Source organism: Zeus faber (assembly GCF_960531495.2).
Source record: "Zeus faber genome assembly, chromosome: 5".
NCBI classification, from domain to species: Eukaryota; Metazoa; Chordata; class Actinopteri; order Zeiformes; family Zeidae; genus Zeus; species Zeus faber.
In genome coordinates this window covers 7,562,894-7,590,029 of record NC_137192.1, presented here as the reverse complement: position 1 = coordinate 7,590,029, position 27,136 = coordinate 7,562,894, and the positions used below count along the sequence as shown (strand labels likewise).

At 43.7% G+C, this 27,136-nt stretch overlaps 2 protein-coding genes across 2 annotated transcripts in view; both read left to right on the top strand.

Annotated features, from left to right (window-relative positions):
- LOC307230198 (band 4.1-like protein 1) overlaps positions 1-24,846 on the top strand; it is an 87,244-nt gene extending 62,398 nt beyond the window's left edge. The window contains exons 12-20 of the mRNA XM_080000433.1: positions 1,899-2,146; positions 3,106-3,141; positions 4,167-4,316; positions 11,692-11,820; positions 13,288-13,347; positions 16,744-16,839; positions 23,087-23,167; positions 23,433-23,549; positions 23,719-24,846. Of these exons, the coding sequence (XP_079856559.1) occupies positions 1,899-2,146; positions 3,106-3,141; positions 4,167-4,316; positions 11,692-11,820; positions 13,288-13,347; positions 16,744-16,839; positions 23,087-23,167; positions 23,433-23,549; positions 23,719-23,724 (923 nt within the window). The 3' untranslated portion in view covers positions 23,725-24,846. The remainder of the gene's footprint in view (positions 1-1,898; positions 2,147-3,105; positions 3,142-4,166; positions 4,317-11,691; positions 11,821-13,287; positions 13,348-16,743; positions 16,840-23,086; positions 23,168-23,432; positions 23,550-23,718) is intronic.
- LOC307230917 (uncharacterized protein) lies at positions 6,104-11,245 on the top strand (the record flags this gene model as incomplete). Its single annotated transcript, XM_080001411.1, has 3 exons — positions 6,104-7,108; positions 10,249-10,299; positions 10,862-11,245. The coding sequence occupies 3 exons, from the start codon at positions 6,104-6,106 to the stop codon at positions 11,243-11,245; spliced, it is 1,440 nt and encodes a 479-aa protein (XP_079857537.1).
- Positions 24,847-27,136: the final 2,290 nt, after the last annotated feature.

The window sequence follows — 27,136 nt, the reverse complement described above, 5'->3', positions numbered from 1 at the left end:
ATTTGTTTCACATTATACATGTTAGAAAATCATTGCTGAAAACATGTGAAAAGACTGTGAACTATGTAGTACTGAATTGTGGCGTTAGACTGTTAAACTGTTTCTCACCATTTTTGTAGTCTGGATTTTTTGGGCGGGGCTCCATCATGGCTTGATGACGCATGGTGGCCCTACTTTTCATGGCCCCTCCCCCTAACACTATATAAAGCCGCTGTGGAGCAGGGTGCCCCGCACTCGGAACAGCTCCGCAGCTCCAGTTCAGAGCGATCTTTTGGGAACATCTGTTTTAAGTTATCCGGTTTGTTTCGTTCACCCGCCACTAGCGAACCGACTCATGACCCACCCCCCCCAAAGTGGTTGTGTGTTTTGCGCTCAAGAGTCTGTCACTTCAGTGGCTCTCGGGGTGTCAAGGGGGATGGAGGGGCCCGGACGCCCCTGTCTCCCCTGTAATAAAACCCCTATCCTGAGAAAAACAGAAAGTTGTCCCCTTCAATATATCATTATTAACATAACTATATTGTGGCAGTTCTGCCTACCACACGCCATCCAAGTGGCATTTTCAGGGCCCTCCAACACAAAGACACAGAAGACGATCCTTTAGACACACCAGTTTATTGTAGAGAGTGGGCCAGTTGGAATTAGCCAGGAGCAGATAGAACATGTCATGACACAGGCTCCAATCCTGAGTGTGTGTGTGGGGATGGCGATTTTGCCTGTTGCTCGTTAGACCACCCAACGAGGAACAGGTATGCAGCAAATAATCAGATCCAGGTCAGGTGTGGCTGCTACACACCTGAACCAAATGCATCATACTATCAGTGCAGTATCGTGCATGGCGGCTTAAACCGCTTATCTTGAACAGCTTATCCTGCGAGGCTAATATCAAACATGTCCAATCAAACATGTGACCAGGCCGTTGGGATCATATTGAGAGAGATTTGAGATTTGAGATTTGTCTTTCCTTCACCGACACATATCGATAACAGCTACAACTCTCTGGTGCGACTACCCCGGACCCAGACCACCACGACTCCGCCCAATCTCAACCTGTTGCCAAATCTGCCTTGAAAATCACTTAATGTGGCCCTAGCTTTACTCAATTTTACATGTGGTCAAAAGATATTGGAATTGCTAAGCTGTTGTCAGATGCTGAACTGAACACCTACTGTATGTCTATTAAGATGGAATCAGTCCCCCTGTCCAACTTGGTGTTAATATTTTGTAGTGAAAAATCAAGACGACATTTCTCATTTTTTATAGTGCACAGCAGCTTTTTCAGCTCAGCCTTGCTAAATAGTACATTTGATGATTGTCAAATGTGATGAAAAGCGCGACTATAACTTGTGAGGATGGATCAGTTACTATGGTAACGGGGTATTGTTTAGCCCCTACAGGCATTCCTGTCCTTGATGACTGTATTGACTAGAGTGCACAAAACTAATTAAAAAAAAAGATGGGGGCAAAAAAGCCTGTGTGTGAAAGCCTTGGTTAGAGGATAAAATGCCAAGTCCAGGCACTCCATGCACATTTTTCTGTTTAAAAGGCCTTTTATAGTGAACAATACAGGAATAGAAAAGGAATGGAAGTGTCCTCTTAAAATACATTTGTAAATATATGTAATAGTACTTGGCTCTCTAAACTATATTTTTAATTGGATGCAACCGCATTTTTTTCACAGAATTTTAAGCTCCAACTACAACATTTTGGCATGTTTGTTTTCTCCATTTTTCTGGTAAATTATTGTTATAATAGTTCAGAGGAACTCTAAACGCTTTGCAGATCTCATGGGATTTTTTTTATTATGTTATCTATGCAACAGGCCGATGGTTCAAACTAGACACACACAGGTTTTATTTTTAATTTTATGAATAGCTTTTATTATTTTTTTCAACCTGCAGAGTTCTCCCGGCCGGTGTCGGCCATGTGTGACAACCATGACGGGCTGTCCCGCCGCAGCATCGGCGATCACCCCCGCCTCCGCAGCCCCTCGCTGGACGAGCAGGAGACAGAGCTGGAGCCCAGCCTGGACCAGGACCAGGAACTAGACCAGGACCTAGACCAGGACCATGACCTGGATGAGGACCAGGATGACCAAGATCAGGATCCGGACAGGGAAACCACCCCCAACAAAAAGAAAGAGATCAAGGTACGCCGCGCCTTCCTTCTACCTCACAGGGGGTCCTTTTAAAGCAGATACGCAGATAAGTCTGAGACGAGTCGTCTTTCTCATCGCCCGAGCCCACGAGAGACGGCAGAGACCGTGCTGTGAACCCCCCCCCCCCCCAGATGACCCCCTGACTCCCCCACTCCTGTTTTGGGGTGTCAAAAGGTCGTCACCCTTATTTAGCATTTCTGACTCGTCACTTTTTTCCTTCACTTCTGCTCTCTTTGGCTTATACTAGTCTGCTCCCGCTAACAGCGGGAGCAGACTAGTATAACCCCCTTTTCTTGTCCCCTTTTCTTTAACCCCCTTTTCTTGTCTTTTCTGTTTCTTTACTCTGCACTTTAGTTTGCTAGCGGTCTGCTAATATGCTAACACGCTGTGATCTCTTCCTTTTGAATTGTGCTGGCCTAAAAAGGAGGAGGCTGGCTTGCCGGTTGACAGTAAACAGGAGGTATTTTGGTGTCTGGTGACCTGTCTGTCATTCATTTCGTCTATATCCATCCTCTCATCTCTCCGACTGCCTTGTTCTGTCCGTCTCTCTGTCCATCCTTCCCTGTTGTTTGAGTTTGTCCGTCGAAACATGGTGGTTTGAAAAATCCTTTGTGTTATTGTCATCGTGGCATAGCGCTCTCTGCACTGGGCACGAGAACGAAGCTCTGGGAACGTTTTCAATCCCGACTTTTCAAATACAACCTTTCAGAATCGGTACGTTCAGTGGCCTTTCATTGATGTCCGATGGCAATTGTGAGCCATTCTGTCTCGTCCGTCTTGTCTGTTTTGCCCTGGCTGTCGTTCTCCCCTCCTTAACTTACCCACCTTTCTGTCTCTGCATCTGTCTGCCCCCGTTCCTGTCCCCGTCCCTGAACCCTGTTTACCCTCCTTGTGTCTGTCCACGTCCCGGCCCTCTCTCCCTCTCTCCTGCCCCAACTCGGCGGTCTCAGTTGGACCAGGAGACCACCCCTCGGCACAAACAGGAGGTACTGCTCGTACATGTCTCTCTGGTCCTTGTGCTTGTGCTGTGGTTTGCACGCCACCTCCAATGTTCTGCCTCACCTGTCCTCGGCCTTACCTCTTTCCTCTCTCTGCCGGTATAGAACTTGTCCATCTAGGGAGGGGATTTGGCATTTAGTGAAAAAAACATGAAGATTGATGGCTGCAGCTGGCTTCCGCGAGCGCAGCAATGCTTGATAGTGATTCACAGGCGCTAGAATATATTGTCGCCTGACAAGCACTGAGGGTAATACTTCTTCTCTTGAATTTTGGAACACTGCCTTAACAAAAGGCTTCAGAACAGAAACTTAATTTAAATTACGTAATTTCTCACAAAGTTCCTACAAAGCATTCTTCTCTTGTGTGGACTACAAAGAAATATATATTTTGCTGCCATCGCTTATATGTTTTACGAGGTCCTGAATCTCGATTTTAATGGTGCATTGTGGGGGTGGTGTCGTTTAAGAAGCCACACCTCTCTTGGGTCTAGGTAATTGGGCCCAGGATCAGGGTGGCTGTTCGCCGATTGCTTGTTAGAGTAAACAACGGGCAACAGGTAAAACCCCAATCCCCACACACACCCAAGACAGGTGTGGTTGCTTAAACCACACCACCCCCACCAACCAACTTATCAATATGGTGAAAGTAAATGGCTTACATTTTCGGTGGGTTTTCCCTGGAATCCCTTACTCTTCAATTTCACTTCAAATTGTTATTAGTGTTAGTGTTATTTCAGACAGTGTACAGTGTAATATTTTAGCCAATCTAATCTGCGTGATGAATCACCAGTAAACATGAGTGTAAACCTTTCATCGTGTGCAACCTCCATCATATCATCCGACACACTCCATCCATACGGTCAGTCAGTGAGTCGTGCACATATCAGGCCGAGTTGTGATTAGTTTGAGATGTAACGAAACATGATTTTCTTTCTCTCTCTGTGTATCTTTTTATCCGTGTGGTATCTGTCTGTGTCTTTCCGTCTGTCTTTCTTTGTCTTTTTCCTCCCCAGTTCTTGGACAAGTCTGAGGATGTCTTGCTGAAGCACCAGGCCAGCATCAACGAGCTGAAACGAGCCCTGAGAGAGCCCAACAGCAAGCTGATGACCCGTGAGAAGCGCCTGTCCGGATCCTCCCCGGGCGGCACGCCCGAGAAGAAGGCAGTGAGTGAGGGGTGGGGGTTCGGGGGCTAGTGTCTAAAAATGAAAATGGCCACCCATGTATGACTTTCCATAAGGGTCCAACCTCAGGTCTTGCGTTAAATTCCTCTCGTTGGTGGTTCTTCAAAGGCACGGTACCTTGGATTGAATAATCAGAGATGATTCAATAATATACAAAAGAGGGAGTAAATATGATTTTTGGGATGTCAGCTAGAGATGGGAGATGATTTTTTTTCTTCTTGGCAGTCTAAACATGTTTATCTCTTCAATGAAACGGTTTTGTTTTAAGATTTGTGCTTTCGGTACGGAATTATATTCATCCCTGGTCTACAATCACAATAGGGAGATGATGTGCTTGTAACTACACTAGCAATTTGGCTAAAGAAGGACACAATGTCTGTTTGAGACATACTTCATGTGAGACACACAATCAGCCATTCAGTTTATTCGTGCGGAAGATCACACAAAGCTTTGTTGGTTTTATCTCTGTGCTTATGGTATTAAAAATAGAACGCCTCTAAAGCAGACTCAAGTCTCAGGTGGTGTTTCTGTCACCGTTGTTGTGCTGAGGGGTTTTGATAAGAGACAGTGCGAGACAGTCTCTCATCTGCCATCTGGTCCAATCAGGTCAGTGCCAATGACATGTCAACGCGTTCCGGCATCACAGCAATGTAACCTGCCATGTTGGTTTTTTTTCTTGGTGTTATTGCGTTTGACTTATGACGGCTCTGGAGTTTGAGAACCTCTGTACACTGGAGGGCCTATGCGGCACATCTCCCAGGCATCCACCCCCCTTTGATGTCGTATTTTGAGAATGAATTGTGTCATAAATATGCTGTTGCTATTAATTATGCAGGCTTTCTTCACTGTTCACTTTCTTCACTGGCTTTTCTTCACTCAAGTTCATCTGTTGAAAGGGTTCTTTTGTGAATGACTCACTCTTCCTCGGTTGCGATTGTACTGTATCTGTCTTCACTCTGTCTTGTTTCTCTTTTTCTCCATCTATCCCTGTTGCAATGAAATGGGACTTTTTTTTTTTTTCCTTTAAAGTCTTTCCTTCAAACTTTTCTCCTCTGCCTGTCCTCGCTAGCTGGTGGGTCAAGCTGGAGGGAAGGAATCCGTAAACAGTCTGTCTGTTGAGAGTTTCGTCCAGAAGACTTTGGTGACTTCCCCCGAGGTTGCACATTTTCTTCTTCCACTTCCTTTCTCACAGTACAGTATATGCTCCGCATTTGTGAGTTGTTCACGTGCCAACATGTCGAGTACAGCAGTAACCCCTGAGCATGCCCATACCGTGTTCTGTAACTTTTTCCTATGGCTGAGATTATTGTGGGCATGTCTTTGATTATCGCAGCTCTGCTCGGCATGTCTAACTATGTCTAATCTATACCAACATGTAGGGTTCTGAGGAGTGGGTTTTGATTGAAAAACAAGCCACTTGTCAGCGAGTCCATGACTGCAAGGCAGAGGGAAAGAGCAAAGACGCCACCTCCCCTTCATTAACAGCCAAATTCTCTCGCGACGAGAGGAGAGACGCAGAGACGGAGAGAGATTTTAGTGAGCTGATGCATCATGAGCAAATGAGCGATGGCAGAGAAGAAGTAAACTGTCGTGCTGATGAATTCTCATCTCCAAAATCAACTGGAGATCAGCGCTTGCAGACTAACAGCAGTCGCTTTGTTGTTCAATTGACTGAGGATGCAGACTTGTTTGGAGACAAATCTCCAGCGAAACCGTCTCAGGGCGAAGACCCTGACAACAACAACAGTATGGCCCGAAGCACCGGCAAAATGAAGGAAGAGGTGCCGCCTTATCAGAGAACAAAAAGGAGACCCCAGAGTTTAAACCTTGGGATGCCTGAAGAGCTCATCTATGAGAAGGAAGGTGATGGTTCCAATCAGGAGGATGAGCAGGAGAAGGTGTTGGTAACAGGGAATATTGCTGAGCTATCTCCAAGTGTGACAACAAAGGAGGACCAGGGGTCGAGAAAGAATCCGACAATGAGAATGTATGAAGATAATAAGCAAGAAAGCAGTGATGTCTGTCCTCAGGGAATACACAAGGTCAAGGATAAAGTCAAACAGACTGGACTAGCAGATATAGACCCGGGCCCGGTTAATGGACCTGTGAAGGAAGAGTGTGATAGTTCAGTGGTTAGTTCAGAGGTTAGGGATGAGGGCATCAGGGTTCCGCCAGGGAGAGGGAAGAGCCTTATTGACAACAAAGAGCTGGCAGAGGTAAAACTGAGACAGGTCAGGACACATGAGCGGAAAATCAGCAACTCCAAGGAAGAAGATATCGAGGTGGTCCTGGGGGACAAGCTGCAGAGGATGTCCTTCCACCGACTGTCAGGCAGCCATCAGTCAGAAATAACCAGAATTGTTCCCCTTAAGCCCGAGAGGTCAAAGAGTGTGGCAGGCAAAGATGAGAGAGACCGAGCGGGGCAGGAGGAGTTGTTTCGAGGTGCTAGGACAGAATACCGCTGGTCAGTGGGATCTCCAGAAGGGTCCTCTGACCTCAGCTGGACCGACGTTCCCACTTTCCACCCAGCATTGTCTGCCGACACAGACAGCAAAGACCAAGACAGAGCAGAGCAGCATGACGACGGCTTCCAGTCTGTGCGAGAACCCACGGAGAGTCTGCCTTTCGGCTCCAAGGGTTTTGCGCTGTCCAAAATGCCGCCCCCAGCACCGCCAGTGAAAACACAGAAGGCCAGGGAGTCCGGGCTGATACTGCGCAACAGCCGAACCGCCAGCAGGGAGCCCTGCCTGGATGCCGCAAAGAAAAGACACTCGGTAACTCTGCTTGGCATCAACTATTCAGTCATTGGAAATAGAGCATCGCATGAGCTTCAGACAGACTCGCACATCATCTTATCTTCCTTAGTTTGTCTTATTTATTTTTTTCCTCTTTCTCCTTTTTGAGTGACTCAAGAATGCTCATACAGCACTTTACCTGTGCGTTTCTGTATGAAGATGGGGGGCAGGGGGTGGGGGACGGGTGTCTTCTGGCTCTGACTCTTTGGGAAAGTGAGTAGAGTGGCTGTCTTGTTCGTCGTCTTCTGTTGCAGCCAAATGGCAACTTATTTTATTCCCTCCCTTTTACTATTGACCCTCCCCCCACGAGCCGTGCATCTTACTTCGGCTTGAAACTAACTTGTGAAAACCACAATGAGATCGTTGGGGGTGGCTCTTCGGCTCACTTTCCTAGCCTCCAAGAGATTTTCATTCCAACTCAGGTTTTATTTGGTTTCGAGGGAAAAAAAAGTCTCTCTCTCTCTCTCTCTCTCTCTCTCTCTCTCTCTCTCTCTCTCTCTCTTCTCTCTATATATATATATATATATATATATACCACCGATCAGCAACAACATTAAAACCACTGACGGGTGAAGTAAATTACTCATCTTGCTCATCTTGTTCCACAACTGCACCTGTCAAGGGGTGGGATATTTTAGGCAGCAAGTGAACAGTCAGTTATGGAAGTTGTTGTGTTGGAAGCAGGAAAAATTTGCAAGCGTGAGGATCTGAGCGACTTTGACAAGGGCCAAATTATGATGGCTAAAGCAAAACAGCAGGTCTTGTGGGGTGTTCCCCATATGCAGTGGTTCGTACAGTGGTCCAAGGAACTGGTGAACTGGCAACAGGGTCATGTGCTCATTGATGTGCGTGGGGAGCAAAGTCCAGAACGTCTGGTCTGATCCCACAGAAGAGCTACTCTAGCACAAATTGCTGAAAAAGTGAATACTGGCTATGATAAAAAGGTGTCAGAAAAAACAGTGCATCACAGCTTCCTGCATATGGGGCTGCGTAGCTGCAGATCTGTCAGAGTGCCCATGCTGACCCCTGTCCACCATGAAAGCACCTACAATGGGCACATGAGCGTCAGAACTGGACCAGGAAGCAATGGAAGAAGGTGGCCTGGTCTGAAGAGTAACATTTTCTTCTACATCATGTGGATGACCGGGTGATGTTTACTTGGGCAAGAGATGGCACTAGGATGCACTATGGGAAGAAGGCAATGTGGTGCTCTGGGCAATGTTCTGCTTGGGAACCTTGGGTCCTGGCATTACTGTGGATGTTACTTTGACACGTACCACCTACCTAAACAATGTTGCAAACCAAGTACACCCCTTCATTGCAACGGTATTCCCTGATGGCAGTGACCTTTTTCAACAGGATAATGCGCCCTGCCACACTGAAAAAATTGTTCAGTGATGGTTTGAGGAACATGACAAAGAGATTAAGGTGTTGACTTGGCCTCCAAATTCCCCAGATCTCAATCAGATCAAGCATCTGTGGGATGGGCTGGAACAACAAGCCTGATCCATAGAGGCCCACCTCACAACTTACAAAACTAAAAGGATCTTCTGCTAACATATTGGTGCCAGATCACAGGACACCAGGAGGTCTTGTGGAGTCCATGCCTTGATGGGTCAGAGCTGTTTTGGTGGCCCGAGGGGGAGCTACACAATATTAGGCAGGTGGTTTTAATGTTGTGGCTGATCGGTGTGTGTGTATATATATATATTTATATATTTATATATATGTGTATGTGTGTGTGTGTATATATATATATATATATATATATAATTCTTTTATTTTTGTATATCTCCATGTTGTTATCAAATTGGAAAAATCTGAACAACAAAAATGAAAAAGGAATCATTCCTGCGTCACAAATGAAATCGCTCGTTGGAGGAAAAAGGGAGAAAAATATCATTGTCATTCATCGCTTTGTGGTACAGATATCTATTATCTTCAGAGTAGCTTTTCATGCACGACAATGGAAAAAAAAAAAAAAATGAAATTAAGAAAATGTTGTGTAATTCTCTCCAGAGGGGTTTAAAAGTTTGCCGCAAACCAAAAAGAAAATCGCTCCACCATCCTCCAAAGGACGGAATGCTGTCAAATCTCACAAGCCACCCTTGGCTGATACGACTGTGAAAGGCAAGCTGGCAGAGAGCGGCCACGACAAACGCAGCTCGGTGCGTTGCCTGGGCATAATGTTGGACTCGCAGCTTTCATTTCACAGTCGGCATCATTAGGTGCTTGCGAGCATTTGGCAGCGGAATGAAACGGAATCCGGAATGGCCGGATTTGACAGCTTTCATCATCTCCCCACCCTACCTATCTGAGTCAGGTGGGTATGGTGGGTCATGGCGGGGGGGGGGGGGGGGGGGGGACGCTCTCAATCTCAAACCACCTTTCACAGTCGTTTTGATGGGCACCTTGATAGCCCGGGTTTGTAAAAAATAAATTTCAAAGCCCGCCCAAAACTCAAATTCGAGTTTTAACCCTTTCTTCCGACAGGGTTTCGGTCAGCGGGCGACTGTCGCCCCACTGACAGCCTGTTTTGGAACATGGCAGAACGCTCAACCCACTGCCAATTTGAAATCCAATTTTTTGGGGGGGAAATTGGTTTTGTGTCTATCTAGCCAATTTGATGCCTCAAAAATAGTTCCCAATATAGCAGCATTTGACACGATTAAGATCTCATTGTTTAAATGCTTTTATTTTAACTCGTCATACAAATCCCAAGCTGTGTCGCTTAAGCTTAATCTTATCGCTTCAGCTTTTGAGATTCTGGGAAGTTTATTTCCCAAATATAACAGGAGCTGGGCTTTACATCATCATTTAGCAGACACTTTTGTCCAAAGCAACTTTTCATTAATTATTCAAAACCCAATAGACACAGCCATCAGGAGGAATTTGCGATTAAGTATTTTGCTCAAGGACATCAGCTCAACCCCCCCCCCCCCCCTCAAAACGGAAGTGTCCCTTCTAATTTTGACTGGGCTCAGTTTGGCCAGGGTTACCAACAGTCGGGCTCTACTTGTGGGACTTTTGTTTCTTTTTATCTGGTGCTCTGTTGGGCAGAGAGTCGGGCTTGCGCTAATGCGGTGATTCCCCACCTTCTCCTCTGCTTCTCTCTGCAGGAGCCTCTCTCTACTCCTGCTATATACGAAGAGCCGCTTGCCGACATCAAGGTTGTCCATTTAATTCAAACACATCTTCACATGTTTTCACCCTCATTAGTCACCCCACGCATCACCCGCAGTTTAAGCCTAAAATGGCTTTGGCCTTCCACTTGGCATTCTTCACTGTTGACTTGCATGCCGACGAAGTGACCCTGATGGGTTTCTCTTGTAACAGCGCATCAATGGCACCTTTGCCTTGTCCAATTAAACTACTCAAAACTGAAAATTTCTTGTTTGTTTGTTTGTTTGGAAACCAATCAAAAAAACTTCACAAACCACTCTACGATTTAATCAGCAGCCCCGCCGCCTGCATCCATTCTCAATAGCCACCATTCCATCATCCATCTCGCCTATTCGTGGTGACATAATCGCATGACAGAATGAGTTAATATCTCTTACAGCCTTGTTAGACGCATTGTCAATGTGTACTGCATGTGTTGTAGTGTACTCGCACCAGCCCAGCCGTTATCTGGGTGACACCTCTCCATTCCCATCCTTGTGAAAGTCATTCCCGTTCGCCGTCGCTGAGGCAGCTGTGTGACGACGCTCACTGTATGTCTGCCCGCCCCAGAGGGAGCTGGGAGACAGGAGGCCCCAGCCACGGGCCTTGTCTCCTGACGAGGAGGGACGCGACCCCGCGGCCAGCACCAGGGAGACCCAGCTGGGCATCGAGCGCAAATGCTCCAGCATGACTGTGAGCTCCACGTCCAGCCTGGAGGCCGAGGTGGACTTCACCGTCATCACTGACCTCCACTCGGGCGTGGAGGAGTTTGCCCGGGGCATGTCCCAGCTGGGGGAGAGGCAGCAGCAGCAGCAACATCTGTCCGAGGTGGGCCGGGAGGACTTCGAGGAGACCTCCAGGTTTTACTCTGCCCGGCTCATGGGCTCCCACGACAAGTTCCCCGTTGACGATAGGCCCCCGGAGGTTCGGCAGCACCACGAGGTAGAGCCATGAACCATGATGGGCCCTCCACTGCTTCATTGCCACCAACCTGCTGGATTAGCAGGGGGCACCAACCACGTTTAACCACCTCTTCAGTTGGAACATTTGTTTCCCCTCATCCATCTCTTCAGTTGGGATTTATGTCTCTTCTCTTTCTGTTGTTTGTGATTGTATTTTTTATTACAGATTTTGTGTTATTCATTCTTCAATGTTTGACCCAGTTTTTTTCCAGTTTTATTTCAGTTACCATTGCCCCATCTGTGTGCAAAGATCCAGAAATGTTGACCTTACAATGATTTTAATCGCTGTTTTTATTGAAGGCATACAGAGATGTCAAGGTGTATGGCCGTTCCATTTTGAAACATTTGCCTGACCGAGAGCAGCGTGTCGGTGACAGCGCTCTGGTGAGAAAAATTGGCTTCTTCCTGTTGACCGACTCTCGTTGTGTCTCTTTGCAGCCACCTGTGGCAAAGAAAGACCCCAGCGCTGTGAACATGGCCCACATGCTGAGGCAGGCCGACCTGAAGGCTGAGACGCACACCAATGGGTCTGAGGTCCACGCCAACATTGCGAGCATCTCGCCACAGGTAAGGACGAGGCCGTAGCAAAATGACACGGCTGAGTACTCGCTCAATCTTTTTGACTGTGAATCCAGACAGGGGATGATTCAAAAATGAATGCATGGAAAGGTAGATAGAGGGATAGATGGAGAGGTTGCTAGGTAGGTAGGTAGATTAGTAGGTAGGTAGGTAGGTCGATTGGAAGATAGCTTAGTCGGTAGGTAATTAGATTGATGACGCCAGAATGAGAAGGTCCTACTGAATGGCTCCTGGTGGGAGACATTGTCCGCTCGGGACATTGATGTGTTCCAACACAATAGTGCACTTTGACGGAGATTGATGTATTCTTCATGAGACAAGAGGATACAAACTTAATACTTTAGAAATTGAAGCTTTCCGGCTTTTTCCAGAACCTAAGATTGGCATTCAATTAGATGAAGCACCACCTCCCTTTGACTGCAATGACATAACGGCAGTATTGACTGGACATGAATGACATAATGGAATCGTTATGGAGTGATTAAGGTCCTGGCAGGAAATTAACGAGGATGATGACAGCTGGTGGGATTTTCATTCATCTCCAGAGGCGCAGGGCTTTAGCTCGGGCTGTCCCCACAGGTGCCTTATTAAAAGGTAATTATTACTGGGCCCTGTTGCCGTTCAGCTAACGGCATGGATGAACTGCGCCAATAATCTCTGGCGCGAGCCTCTAGGATGTGCGAGCTCAAAGTTAACTCAGAGTTTAATAAATACATTTGACACAGAGGGGAAAAAAATAAACCCTGTTTGGAGTGTTGGAGAAAGCCACAGTAGCATCTGTGTGTGTATCTCTGATGTATCTGCAGCAAACAGAGGATGACGTCAACTGCATGGAGACAAAAGTCTCCCGCACTGACGTCCCTACGCCAGCAGAGGGGGACTCGGTACGTTTCCCTCCGCTGTCCTGTCAGGATGACACAAAGGCTTGTCTCAACTTTTATTTAAAAAAATATTACAAATGTAATTTGAATCAGCAGTCAGCATGTCAGCTGCCTTTCTCTTTCGCTGTTTTTGCATTTGAGTTGTACTATCTATTTCGCCTCATAAGATTGTCTTGACGTGCAAACTGCTGTGGCTCAGTGTCTGCAGAAATAAGCCTATGTTTGTGTCAATGCCTTTTTACGGATCCAGTATTTTCTTATGATTGATTAAAAAAAAAAAGAAAATCAAGATCTATCTAATATACGCTGCAGTTCTTAACATTGGATAAAGTATATTCTAAACAAATATTGTAGTGTGCACCCATCCTTATGTAGTGCCTTGCTGTGGCTGTGATATTTGGCAGAGCTGTATGTCTTTTGCCTAACAAGTGATGTATTTGTCCTGCTTATACCTTTATGCAATGCGCAATATGATTTTTCATTTCATTTTTTGCCTTAAGTGCTACAATACTTAGTGAAATACTTTATATTGTATACATATTATTAAAATGTTGTATGGGTTGTTCTCCTTCAGAACTATGGAGTCGCCAGCCACAAAGAGGTGCCCGGAAGCTTAAAAGAGAACGGCTCCCCTGTAAGTGTATTCCCTATTTGCAGTGGTCTTCAACCAGGGGTCTGGAAATTTCCTTTTAATATCCAAATTATTTTTGTGAAAAATAAAAAAATCTATTTTAGACAAAACAATATGTGACCCACCACAGCAAAACCCGCTATCTTGCCCATTTATAAAATCTTCAGCTTTCAAATAAGTTGAAAAAACCTTTCTAGAAGGAAAATTACATTTTTCCAGATGTGTTCCTTTGTGGTTTTTTTTTATCTCTCAAAGTATTTTCAAAACCAAGTTTGATTTATAAATAGTAGAAAAATGTTAAACCGTGGAGTTAAATTTTCCCATAAGATTTCATAGGGAAACACAGATCACTTACCGAGATGCTGAATAGCGCGAACAACGCTGATCGATCATTTCCTTTAAAGCGGCAATCCAGGTGAAGATCATTCCTCCATATTCCATGTGATGTGAAGTCACAATGGGAAACTGTTTTGATAGAGTTCAACCATTGAATCATTCTACTTTTACACACACACTGAGACATTATTGTGTAGGGGGCGTATACCAACAAACAAGATGAGGATCCTTCGGTTTCACTTGTTCGTGAAAACTTTAATCTCCGTGTTGTTATGGATTACGAGAAGCGGGTGGCGGAAGACCTGAATCATATCGTGGACCTTAATCTGACCAGTGCGATATATCCAAGTCAGTGTAAGCAGCGCATACTGGACTTCATTTTCCGTGATGACAGTCAGTTCTCCGACAGCGATGCTGAATCTGATATCGGCATTATACTGGACTTGGAGAACATTTCAAACAGCGGATTTCAACGTGAATGTGACGATGAAACAGAATATTTTCGAAAACGACCGCAGGGGACCAACGATACGCCCGTTGTGGTTACAGTGGAAGAAGTTGATGATGTGAGTCCATTAAGGTTGGTGATGCAGATTATGAGCAAGTAGCAATGGACAAGATTCTCAATTTTACCTGCAAATGCAGCCAGGGGCGAAAAGAAAATTAAAAGAGGCCCAAAACAAGCTCTCAGAGTGTAGCTGGGGTAGGTTTGGGGTTAGCCCACGGAATAACTCCAAGAACTTTGAAGATATTTGGCATACGCACATTTATATATTAAATGACACACTGAGGCTGATATACAGAGACTCGTGCTATTGATAAACTCTACATTTTGTTGTGTTGTCAGCACTTTTAAACTCCTAAATAATTCCACTTTTATAAATCATGTAGATTCTTACTGTTAAACAAAAGCCTTTTTTATTAAATAAAAGATGTTTATCGATGACGCTGTTCAACATTCCTTCAAAACACAAGAACAATGCAAAGATTGCCCCATTCGGCAGGGTGACAAGAAGCCAAGCGGCTTTGTTGGTCCTCCATACCATTTGCATTCTGGAAGCTGGCTGAATGATGCCAAGTGTGGGGGAATACTTTAGAGGTAATTATCTCAGAAACACAGTTTGCCACACCCTTGTCATTAACAAGTCATAGCTATAAAAATATTTGCTTGATTTGTGTAAGTGACACCTTGTTTTGAAGCTCTGATTCTTCTCTTTCCAATGATGTGAAAACAAAGTCAAAAGCCACCAAATATACCTAAAGTCTGCGGTGGGTCACATATTTAGTAAACTCCAACCATTAACACTAGACTAACAACAACAGCAAAAAAATGTATTTCAGTAATCGCAGCTTCTGAAGTTATGTTGCGTTCAAAAACCCACGGTTTTGAATAGCATTCAAAAACTTTGACATTTTTGTGTAACATAATGTACTGTATCTCTGACAGACATAACTGGTGTGTGGCTGAACTACAAAAAAAACACATGGCAAATGGTCTGTTATTGTAATGATATTAAACAAGATTTGACTGTATTTTTCTACACACAGGCCATTCTGGTAAAGGTCTAGATTAAAAACAAAATTACTGTGCCTGGACTAGATTATAATAAAAAGCCTTAAAAACATTTTAAGCCCTAGTCCACATTTGTGAAACCTTTATTCTGATCTAAGCTAAATCTAAATCTAAAATAAAAACACACCGGAACTTTAAGCAACATAACTGTCTATATAAATAGGTTAATAAGGCATTATAAATATGTTATTATTATTATTGTTATTATTATTATTATTATTTTATTTATTTTTTTGACCTGTGCTGTCAGCATGGTGGACATACAACACTACAACACACATACAACACAGTATTTGTATGCTATTGCATCTAGGACAGAGTTAGTCTGTAAGTGGAGTTCAAGTACTCAACCTGCAATGCAACTCTTTATTCATTCTTTAATCATCAAGAACTGCTGCAATAAGTCTTGTCCTGTAAACTGCCTGAGGGATGACAAGAGCACAGTTTTTTTGTTACACAAAACCACCAGCAATCCCCCTCTTTGGTGAACTATCTTACTATGGTTTGGTTCGAGTGAAACAAATAAACAAAGAACCAAACAACATGTGCAATATGTACATGGAAAAACATAAACATAGAAACATTAGAGGACAACATGTATCAAAAAAACTGAGTTAATTAAGTTCAGGAAAACTGAAACAGCAACGTGCCCCGTGGCCACTCTTGTCATAGTTATGGCATTAAATGAGGGAGGAAAGGAGAGGGAAGTAACAAGGAGGGTGTTGGGGGTGTCTTCAAACCAGGTGCTAGTGGTGTGTGTGTGTGTGTGTGTGTGTGTGTGTGTGTGTGTGTGTGTGTGTGTGTGTGTGTGTGTGTGTGTGTGTGTGTGTGTGTGTGTGTGTGTGTGTGTGTGTGTGTGTGTGTGTGTGTCAACTGGTGAGTGTACGGGACTTGTCCCAATTCGTGCTGGTGTATAAGGTCGGTATTATGTCGTGGCGCCTCCAAACAGCGGAAAAGGCCCCGAAGCCACCCCTGATGCATGCGGCAGTACAGACACACCACGGCTTCAGGAAAACCCCAAGCACCCTGCCCTGCAGCCACAGAAGACCCCCCCAGACCCCAGAGAACCTGGAAGCCCGCGGAGCAACAGCCACGCTTGGCCCCCGAGGAACATAACCCAGCCCGGAGCGTGCGAAGAGACCCTGCACCCATGAGGCACATACATACAACCCACCCCCATGTGCAGGCACAAGACAGAACCTGGGCTGAGGACGCCGCCGGGCCGCGGACACCTAAAATTATCGGACGCCATAAATGCGTTATTATAAGCCAGGCTTAAAATGCATCACAACATTTTATAAAAATGAAATCTAGGGGGTCTCTGTCCTATTTCTCTATCCAACAAGGGATCGTTGGGCGGACCCCCGACCTATTAAGCAGCCATGGACCACCAGATTTCTTTGACATTGTGTTGGATGGGTCATTGTGTTTTTGAGTGTGTATACGTGCTTTCTACGCATCCCCTCGAGTAATTCTTAACTGTTCCCCAGGTGAGAGAGGACGCCCTGGGGAGAGAGGCAGTCACGTCCCCGCTGACCGTAACCCCTGAGAGTGTCACCTCAGCCACCACCACGCAAGTTACCAAGGTACAATAGACGTTTGTCCGTGTCACGTTTCCACCACAAAACACATATAACATTTGTTCTTCAAGGCACAAAGGTATCTCATTGCCATGGAGACCATAATTGTTCTTGTCGGACTGAAAAGCTTTGACATTTCTGCTTAAGAATAACAAAACGGGATGGAATTGGACATGGAAGCAGGCGTGGTCTCACTGCACTCAAACTAATTTTCAACCTTCTACCAATGTTCCAAGCATCCGTTTCACACTTTATGGAAGTGCCAATGTTATGCTGTTGTTATACAGTATATCTAGTAATTATATTTGTCTTTTTTATTTAGATGAATTGACTGGCCTTGAATACATAGGAGTATTTAGAAATTTAAGAAAATCGAATTTTAACACCTAAGAGCGAATTGTAGGCATCAATTTATACAGAAACACGTCCATTTCCATCTTGCTTCGCGTTAATAATTAAATACATCACAGTTTGGTGGTCATTTTTTCCATAGTTGCTCATTGGATGTGAGTGCTAGTGTAATGTGGAGCTACTTTTCACTACCACTTCCTCTCAGTACTATTGGGACATGTTTTCCACAATAATCAAATATCTACATGTCCTTGACATTCTAATGATGAATGAATAAAAAAAAGTTTTAGTCATAGCTCAGAGGAAAGTTGGCGCACTGTGTGAGTTCACAACCAAATTCTCCAATCTCATAACACATTCCCCATTCAATAGCATTTCTAGGATAAACAATAGGACCCATTGAGAATGTAAATGTTGTCTTTAAAGGTGCAGTGTTTAGAATTTAGTGGCCTCTAGGGGTGAGGTTGCAGATGGCAACCCTCCCCATGGCGGTGCAACATGGCGGCCTCCATGGAGGAGAGGGTGGCCGCAAGACTCGCGAAAAATGTGAAAGGCCCTCTCTGGAGACAGTGTTTCATTTGTCCAGTCTGGGCTACTGTAGAAACGTGGCAGTGCAACATGGCAGCCTTCATGAAGCGTACCTGCTCTCTATGTATATAAAAACGTCTCATTCTCAGGCAATGCCAACACAAGGATTTTTATTTTCATGGGATTACTCACTAATTAAAGTAGGAGCCACTTATAGAGGGCTGTGCCAACTGCTGGTCTTTCGGCTTAGAGCCGAATGGCAACCAGCTTCCAGTCAGTTTCTAGCCAGTTCCCAGTCAATTTCTAGCCGGCTCCCAACTGGCTGAGATTTCCCCTCCCTCGCATGTGTCCTGACAGGGCGTGTTTAATATCAACTGTAAACACACCCATTAATTTAATTGCAGTGTGTCACCATGAGATGGTGCTAACTTCACAAAAACAATCACATTTTAGAGAGATTTCAGTGGACCTGAGATATTATCCTTTGAACCCTGACCAGAGGTCATCTTTCAAAACTTTTTTGTCATGTGAATGAGAACAGGTCTTTATGTATTATTCTAATCTACATGTTGCACTGCTTTTTAATTTCAAAATACACGCTGTTTTTTTATTTACATTTTTTAAATTTCAAAGTTCAATGGTTTTGTCAAGAGAGCACTCAAACTAGGTCTATATAATTTTAGTTTCAAGTTTATTGTAAAATACTTAATAACAATGCAAGCATCGCTGCTGATAATGAGATTCTTATTCCCAACTCAACTTTACATAATAAGTGAAATAAGGGCATAGTAGTGATTAAAAAAAAACAATATTTAAAAACATTGTGTAAAAAGATCTAAAATGCAAAGGAATAGTGTTGTGTAAATAGTATAAAAATATTTACCTAAAAGACAAAACAAAGACAAGACAAAATTCAGAGAATAATGAGAGTGAGTAGAATTGATAGTGGACATCTCAAATAGTCTTGGGCCACTGAAAGGCAAGATAGACAGAGATTGATAGATTGATTTTCCAAATTCCAAAGAACGACACTGGCACAATAAAATTTAAAAAATAAATAATTAAATGTCAGTATACTAAAATCAACCCCAGGGTTATAATAATAATTTGTACAAAAGTTAAAGACACTAAACAGTGTATGGATCCTTCTGAACACTCAAGTATGTTTTACTGTTGACACAGTTTAAACTCCATGGTTTACTTCACGGATTACTTTCCAACTATTAAATAAATCGTCATCTATTAATTAAGAATTATTAACAAATATGAAGATAGTAAACAGAATATTTGTGACCCACCGCGTCATTTTTTGCATCATTTTTTGCATCATTTCAAAGTGAAGAATCAGAGCTTCCAAACAAGGTATCATTTGTGCAAATCAAACAAATATTTTTAAAGCTATGACTTGTTAATGACAAGGGTGTGGCAAACTGATTCTGAGATAATCACTTTTACCCACACCAGGTTCACATGTTTTATAAAAGTGGAATTATTTTGGAGTTTAAAAGTATGGACAACACAACAAAATGTAGAGTCTATCAATGTTATGAGTCTCAGAAAATCTTGAAATCTCAAAATCTGTCACCAACCTCAGTGGACTTCAGCAGGTCATCGACTTCTTCAGAATTGTTGGTCTCCTTCAGTGTTTCTTTAAAATATTCCGTTTTATCATCACATTAAGTTTGAAATCCGCTGTTTAAAATGTTCTCCAAGTCTGGAGTAATATCAGATTCAGCATCGCTGTCGGAGAACTGACTATCATCGTGGAAGATGAAGTCCCGTACGCGCTGCTAACACTGACTTGGATCTATCCCACTGGTCAGATTAAGGTCCAGATATGATTCAGAGCTTCAGCCACCCGCTTCGCGTAATCCATAACGATACGGAGAAGAACGTTTTTACAGACAAGTGAGACTGAAACACACCCGTGATGCGCTTTAACCGTCTGTTTACGGTAGTGACATAGGTGGCGTGACGCGTGTCTTCGTCTTCGTCTTCTTCTACACCCTTTTTACAACTGTAGCTCCCTGTGTCTAAAAGTAGTACGATTTAAAGGTTTGAATCCATCAAAACGGTTTTACATTGTGACTTCATATCATATGGAATATGGATGAATGATCTTCACCTGGACGCTCGCATTAAAGGAAATGATCGATCGGCGTTATTCAGCGCTGTTCCCTGTCCCGGTAAGTGAACTGCGTTTCCCCGTGTAATCTAATGGGAATATTAACCTCCACGGTTTAACATTTTTCTACTATTTATAAATCAAACTCGTTTTTGAAAATACGTTGAGAGATAAAAAAAAACCCCACAAAGAAACACGAATCTGGAAAAATCTCATTTTCCTTCAAGAAAGTTTTTTTCAACTTATTTGGCTGCTCCTGGACACATTTGATTCCCCCTCTACAGAGAGGGGGACCACAGAGAGGGTCGGGTGGGAATTTTTACCTCACCTGTGGAGATTTCCGTCAATGGGTCTGCGTTTGCATATTTATGGATTAGGTATGGGGGCTTCCAGACCTGTTGGGTGACACAATGATCGGCCATTAAGTGCAAACAAAGAGATAGCCCAAGGCTTTATCTGTAGCCTGCTTTGGTAGTCACTCAAAAAAGGTGTACTGCGGCCATTAGAAACATATATATATATATATATATATATAAAACATAATTATATAATGCATATATTATATCGTATAACAGTAAGGACCCCTACTAAAAACATGTAGAACAACTCTGGCAGTGGCTAGTTTGGCAGGAGCTGTAAGACGACTCCTTCCCTCCACTAATCTGAGGGTCCACCTTGGGCAAGTGATAGTTCCCCTTTAGCACCCCTGCCTTGGGTCACAGGCTGGGCGAGAGGACTGGCGACCCTGTACCTAGTACCTAGCCTCGAATGGACACTATGGATTGCTACACCCGAAACACAACATCCTATACTTCCACAGGATGGACTGGACGGCGGCAATTCAGGAGTCCCCAGTTGGTGTCGGCAAATCCCGCACCCTCGCATCGCATATACAGTATATACGTATATCCCCACTCCTATTTGTCTCAAATAGGGGTTGGAAACACCCCTCGATCTCACTAAGCGACGTAGTGTTTAGTGCAACAATTGTGGTTGTGTGTTCCTGAGGGTAACTATGAACTGGGGATGTCCCTAAGAACTAGAAACCTTCAAGGGCTTTTTGTTATGGTTGGATTCGCACTGAAACACTGAAGTGATGCCAGTGTGACATCATCCAACAGGGTTTCAGCACGAGTTCTGTGTTGTATTTACTCCTTAACTTTCACTGATTTCACCTTATCAGTCCACTAAAATTAGTTTCTGAACAAATTTGAGGTGAGAAATAATCAATCCAGTTGCTGAATCTTCAATCATATTAGATTTACAAGATCTAATTTAAAAGTTTGTTTCCGACTTTCGTAAGGCACGGGCTCGCATCGGGACACAGCACAGGGATTTTTGTTTTATTCAGTTAACATTGTAAAATAAATACATCTACAATCAAAGTAAAAAAAATATATAGTTTTTTTTATTTTTGCCGTTTTGTTATTACAAAGCGGCAAGCGATTAGACTCGACCGGGCGCACTCAGTCCGGGGGACCGTGGTCTTAGGTCTGTCCAATCACTTGCACTTACATCCCTGAAGGTTCCTCTTGTGCCGGTTAGTCCCTGCCCTGAAGCAGAAGCAAAATAAGTTGCTCAAAACAAAGTTCTGAGGACAACGATCGTTCCTACAGTAGTTCCTGCAGACACAATAAAATGGAGGGTTCCTCCAAAAAAGTCCTTTGAAATATGAAATAGGTTCCTGCAGTGGAAAAACACACGATATGGCTAGTTTCGCGATGCATTAAGTATTGCTATTATCTTTGTTGCGATATTTCACAATGATTTTTAGTAAAATAAAATTGCATAGAAAATATCTCAATTAAGGTGTAAGATGCGGTTCCCCGGTCCTTCTCAATGGCTTTAAAAAAAACAACCTTAATTGTCTGAGCTGCGCAGTACTCCGGGTTTTGGATCAAATAGGATGGGACCGATGGTTTCATAGTTTCAAATAAATCTGCAAGAAAAAAAATCACTAATTCAGTCATTCTTTTAAATCAGAGATGTACATGTTCACTTAATTAGATGTACAGAAGATTTGTTCCATTCCAAGACATCTATGTCTTTCAGCAAACAAATGGAAGATTATCCCGTATACCTGAGTTGCTTTACGTTTTGAAACACTGCTCCCCCCCGGTGGACAGATAAAATATTGCAACTGCTCTTCCACAAATGCAGCCTGGGGGCGTCCTCAGGCGCCGGAGCGTGGATTACATCATCGAGGGGGATATCATAACAGGCAAGATCCGAGCAGCGACCCGACAGGGACCTGGAAGTGACCCTGCATGGGCCAGCCACGCCCCAGCCACAGATCTGCCTGGGCTCTGTCCTGTTCCAGCTGTCCTCTCGAAGTGGCTCCTACTGTAAAACATATTTGTGATTACTGTGAATACATTCTAGACACTGCACATTAAAAAACATTTTTATAAAGAAAATTCTGTCGGAGAGCTAAAAGTGAATAATGTAATATTACAACTGTGGGCTGTACAGGGCAAATAGAGCAACTATCATGGTTTTTCATTTTATGAATTTACAATCTGGGCCTTATGGAGGATGTGCTTTGAAAAACTAAAACCTTTCAAACCTTTTTACAGGCAAAACGGGCAAAAATAGAAATTGTTGTTTTTTATTTTGCAGATAAATGACTTTTTTTTGCCTCTGGGCTACTGAGTTGTCCTCCCACTGCTAAAGTGCTTTAACAAAGTGGTAATCTGTCGGCAGGTCAGTTTAGTTTCACAGCTATTTGCGGATTGGACAGGCTTTGTTGCAGAGCAGAGATGCTCCGCTGCTACTGGAGGTCCAGTAGTTATGTTGACGTTTTTCATTTCATACAAGTAGGAAACTGTGAAAGAAATCTAAATCTGAAAGAGGAAAAACAAAAAATGGGTGGGCGTGGCTAATTGCATTAGAAAAACTTGTCCAGCTGTAATTCTAAGTAAAAAAAAAAAAAAAAAAAAAAAAAAGTAAGAAAATAATTGTTAAATGGAATTGCTACACAATTTCCCCAAACATGAATTCATTGGCTTTGCCAACCTGCAAGTTGCCCTTTAAGTAAGTGCCCTTTAGGTAGAATTTTCTCATCCCATTGGCAGATCATTTTGCTTGATTTGAGTATTTTATTCAATTTACTTTCTATCTTCTCTTTTGACATAATATTCTTTTTTCCGCAGTGTTAGTGATGTATTGGAAGGGACCAGAGGTCTGTTCCCTGCAGATGCTAATGTCTAATGTTTAATGGAGATGTTTTTCTTACCGGGCACTTTCCAGACTGTGAAAGGAGGCTACTCCGAGACCAGAATCGAAAAGAGAATCATCATCACGGGAGACGACGACGTGGACCAACATCAGGTGAGAAATAATCACTCAAACCTTAAAAACTGTGGAAAGAAACACGTTCCGTCCTTTGATGGTATATTTGGAGCCAAGTTATTCTGCTGCTATTGAATTCTGGCGGCTTTAAGCTAACTTCAACTGAGGTGGAAAATTCCTGGTTCAGAAAGTTTAAAGTCTGTGGTTGACTCAAAATCCCGGAGTGGATTATTTTACTTTCTGGGCCCGGATTTACCCAGATTCCGTATTAAGACGTGTGACGTGGCTGGTTCCCCCTCCTCAGGCCCTGGCGATGGCAATCCAGGAGGCCAAGCAGCAGCATCCCGACATGCTGGTGACAAAAGCGGTGGTGATCAGGGAAACGGAGTCGCCCACCGAGGAGAGGCAGAGGAAGTCTGAGGTACGTTAAAGTTCAGAAGGTACTTGATCCGTGGCAGTTCTTTGCACGAACACAGGCCTCCGAGGGGAGTGTTGGGAGTTTGGGCCATTTGTGTCAAGAATGACCGTCTTGCCCTTTTTGGCGACCACAATCCTAACCCTTTGTCACGTGTGTTCGGGTCTCATTACAGTCCTGATTGGGCCGGGGGGGAGGGCGAGGTCTTGGGAACCGCCCGCACCGCAGGACCCTCGACACCCCCCCACCATGTACAGACGGACAGACCAACGCCATCACCAGAACAGCACCGCGCCGCTCCGGATCTTCCAGGACCAGCAGTCGGCCCCTGCTCAGCCCTAACCGTCCTTGCAGCCAAATCTACTGTGACTATGGCCTACGTGGCCTCACCTACACACCTAAAACCTAACCCCACCCAAACCCACCAACCCAACTCCCGTCGTAGGGCACTTCCCGCCGACAGAGAGCCCCTGGCCACTTTCCCAAAGCGCTCGCCTACGTTCGAGTTTGCGTTTTTTTCAGTTGGGACGCAGCTCAGCTCCCTTTGACTCCCTCCCCTGTGTCGATCCCTCAACCACACCCCACGCAAAACACATACACGCAACAAAGCAATCACCAAACACACACGACACTTGTGTACCAGTTATTCCACCGTACGCCAATGATATGCACCTTTAAATGGATTATTTTGGGCTCGGTGGCGACGGCTTCCCTGTGCTGATGCGTGGACGTGGGTGGGAGTTGATGTTAACAGCGCGGAGCAGATTGCCGGGAAATAGACGCCGCAGGAAGCGCGGCCGAGTGGCAAGGGACGGCCTTTAATGCTCGACGCCTCCGGTAATACTATCGACCACTGTCCTATTAGCTTTTTACATTTCTAACAATAATTAGAGGATCTAATTTATGTCCGGTGTTTGCTTGTTTATGAAATATGTATCATATTAGATGAATTATAACCTGCATGTCTCGACGATATCTGGGGGAATCGAATGAGGGGTGGGGAAATGTCGGGATGTCCGGATAGGCCTTTGCAATTGACGCAATTTGGGCCGAACCTCTTTGGAGAACGACCGCGTTGGATCACAGGTTGCGACGGCCGACGTCTTCTGAAGAATGCTGTTCTACACGACGCGCTCCATCTGCTTGGACTCTCGCTACGCTCAATGGTCTCTGCTCTTCGGAGAAACCAGACTTTCCTGCACCCCCGTCGTGGCAGCCCACAGCTACTGTTTCATTTTGGTGTCAAACTGCCATCATCCGCAAAAAACAATACGCCGGTCACCCGCTCTGAGTAGCGCTTCTCTTTTTTTGGAGGGGGTTTGTTTTTTACAATTTAAATTTAATATAATATAACAAATTTATATAATATAATGTTTTCTCTGATAAGTTGAAGAACTGTGGTGATATGTCGTTGATGCTTTTGTTGACCTTTTGTTTTTTAACCATCATAACAGAAAGTGTATTTGTTATTCCTGTGTGTCTTGGGAAGTTGGGTCTCAGGCTCGCATCGGGTTTTCCTCCCCACTTGGAGGACTGAATATCCTCATCCTGTGGAGAGGAAATGCCTGTTGAGTTGTTTTGTTGAGTTGATTTGGGACCAGTCACCCGCCCCCTCGCCCCACCACCAAGTTGCAGAAGCCAAGTTGCCAAAATGTGATATAAGTAATTGAGGAGAGAGAGAGCGGAAATATCTGAAGCCACGTCAACGGCAGTAAAATGGAAACTTTTCGTACACCGGCGATATTGTGGCCCGGAGGCATGAGGTTGAAAGGACTGGGGAAAATTTTTTTAAAATATATAAATCTAAATCTAAATCTAAATCCAACTTTTCACAAAGGGCTATCCTAACAATATCACGGGTCCAACTCGTCAACGATCCGAACTTTGACTTATAATTGCGACTTCATCTTGAGATCATGAGACTTAAGCCCCAGACAACAGGAATTTCCCAGGCAAATGTTTATTTTCGTTGAATAGCTTCTTTTTGCGTCACACTGTATGAGTTGATATTTGTATTTATAATTATAGGAGTGGTGAACTTGAGCCCCACCCCCTCCCTCTGTTTTCTCCCCCCTAAGTTTCTTTGGGTTGATTTTCTAATCCCCCTCGCAGGCAAAGCCGGGATCCATGCCCCCCCCCCCCCCCCCCCCAGCAGCCGTTGTTGAAATATATTCCCGGCTAACCTTTAATACTATACTATGCATCGCTCATCTTAGGCGTTAAAAGAAAACACTAAAAGGAACCCTCAGGCAGGGGGGTGTGGGGGAGTATGTCTGCAGTGTTGCTGTCATTGTGCTACTGTTAATCCGAGCAGTGAGGCACACTACTTGCCCAAATTTGCAATAAACAGTCATTATATCATTATCTGTCCTTCTCAAGGGAGAACACTGTGAACTCTCATGTGCATAAAACCAGAACCTAATCAGACGACACACAGGAATATATATGACATATATACTGTATATATGTATGTGTCTGTGTATATACATACAGTATATATACATATATATATATATATATATATTGTATATATATATATATATATGTGTGTATGTATATATATGTATATATGTATATATGTATGTATATATGTATATATGTATGTGTATATATATATATGTATATATATATATATATATATATATATATGTGTATATATGTATGTGTATATATATATATATATATATATATATATATATATATATATATATGTGTATGTATATGTATATGTATGTATATGTATATATGTACACACACACACATATAAATGTGTATATGCTATATATGTATGTATGTGAGAGTATGTATATATATATATATATATATATATATATATATATATATATATATATATATATATATATATATATATATGTGTGTACTATATATTTAAAAAAAACACGAGCTGGGACCATGGCTTTGCCTCACTCTTTGACTAAACTACCCCCACCCCCCTCGCTGCTCATTGGGAATACTTTCAGCGAAATGTCTTATCTGCTGTCCATGTGTGTGAATGTGTGGAGACAATGCAAAACAAAAAAGTAATCGTACACCCCCCCCCCCCCCCCCCGGTTTCTGTTCCATCCGGTCGAATGAGAAGCACTTTGCTTGCAACAGTAGCAGCACATAAACATAACGTACTGTTGGGAGGAACTCCAATGGCCCGTGTATGTTTGATTTTTAGTAGTAGACACAGTGAATTATCTGCTGTAGGCCTTTTTCCGGGTGTGGGAGAAAACAAGTTGTTTCAGGTAATGTGGGCAATTTGAACCGCGGAAGGCCTTTTACTGTATATAAATACCCACAATTCAATGTATTTTTATTTTGATAACTATGAAGAACTGGAAAGTCAGACTATGGCAGATAGGAGGTAGGTGAGGTAGGCTGGGGTGATCGTAGGGTGTAAATCCCTCAAGGGGAGCCGGTACAATCTATACCTTACGGATGGGTGGCCTACGACGGAAGCAAATGTCATTGGACGTGTCATTAATATTAATTTAAACAGGGAAGTGTTAAATGATCTGGGTCCCGAGCGTTTATTGTGAAGCGCGTTGATCGCCGAGCGCCTTTATTGCGAAGGGGCCTCCGCCTTC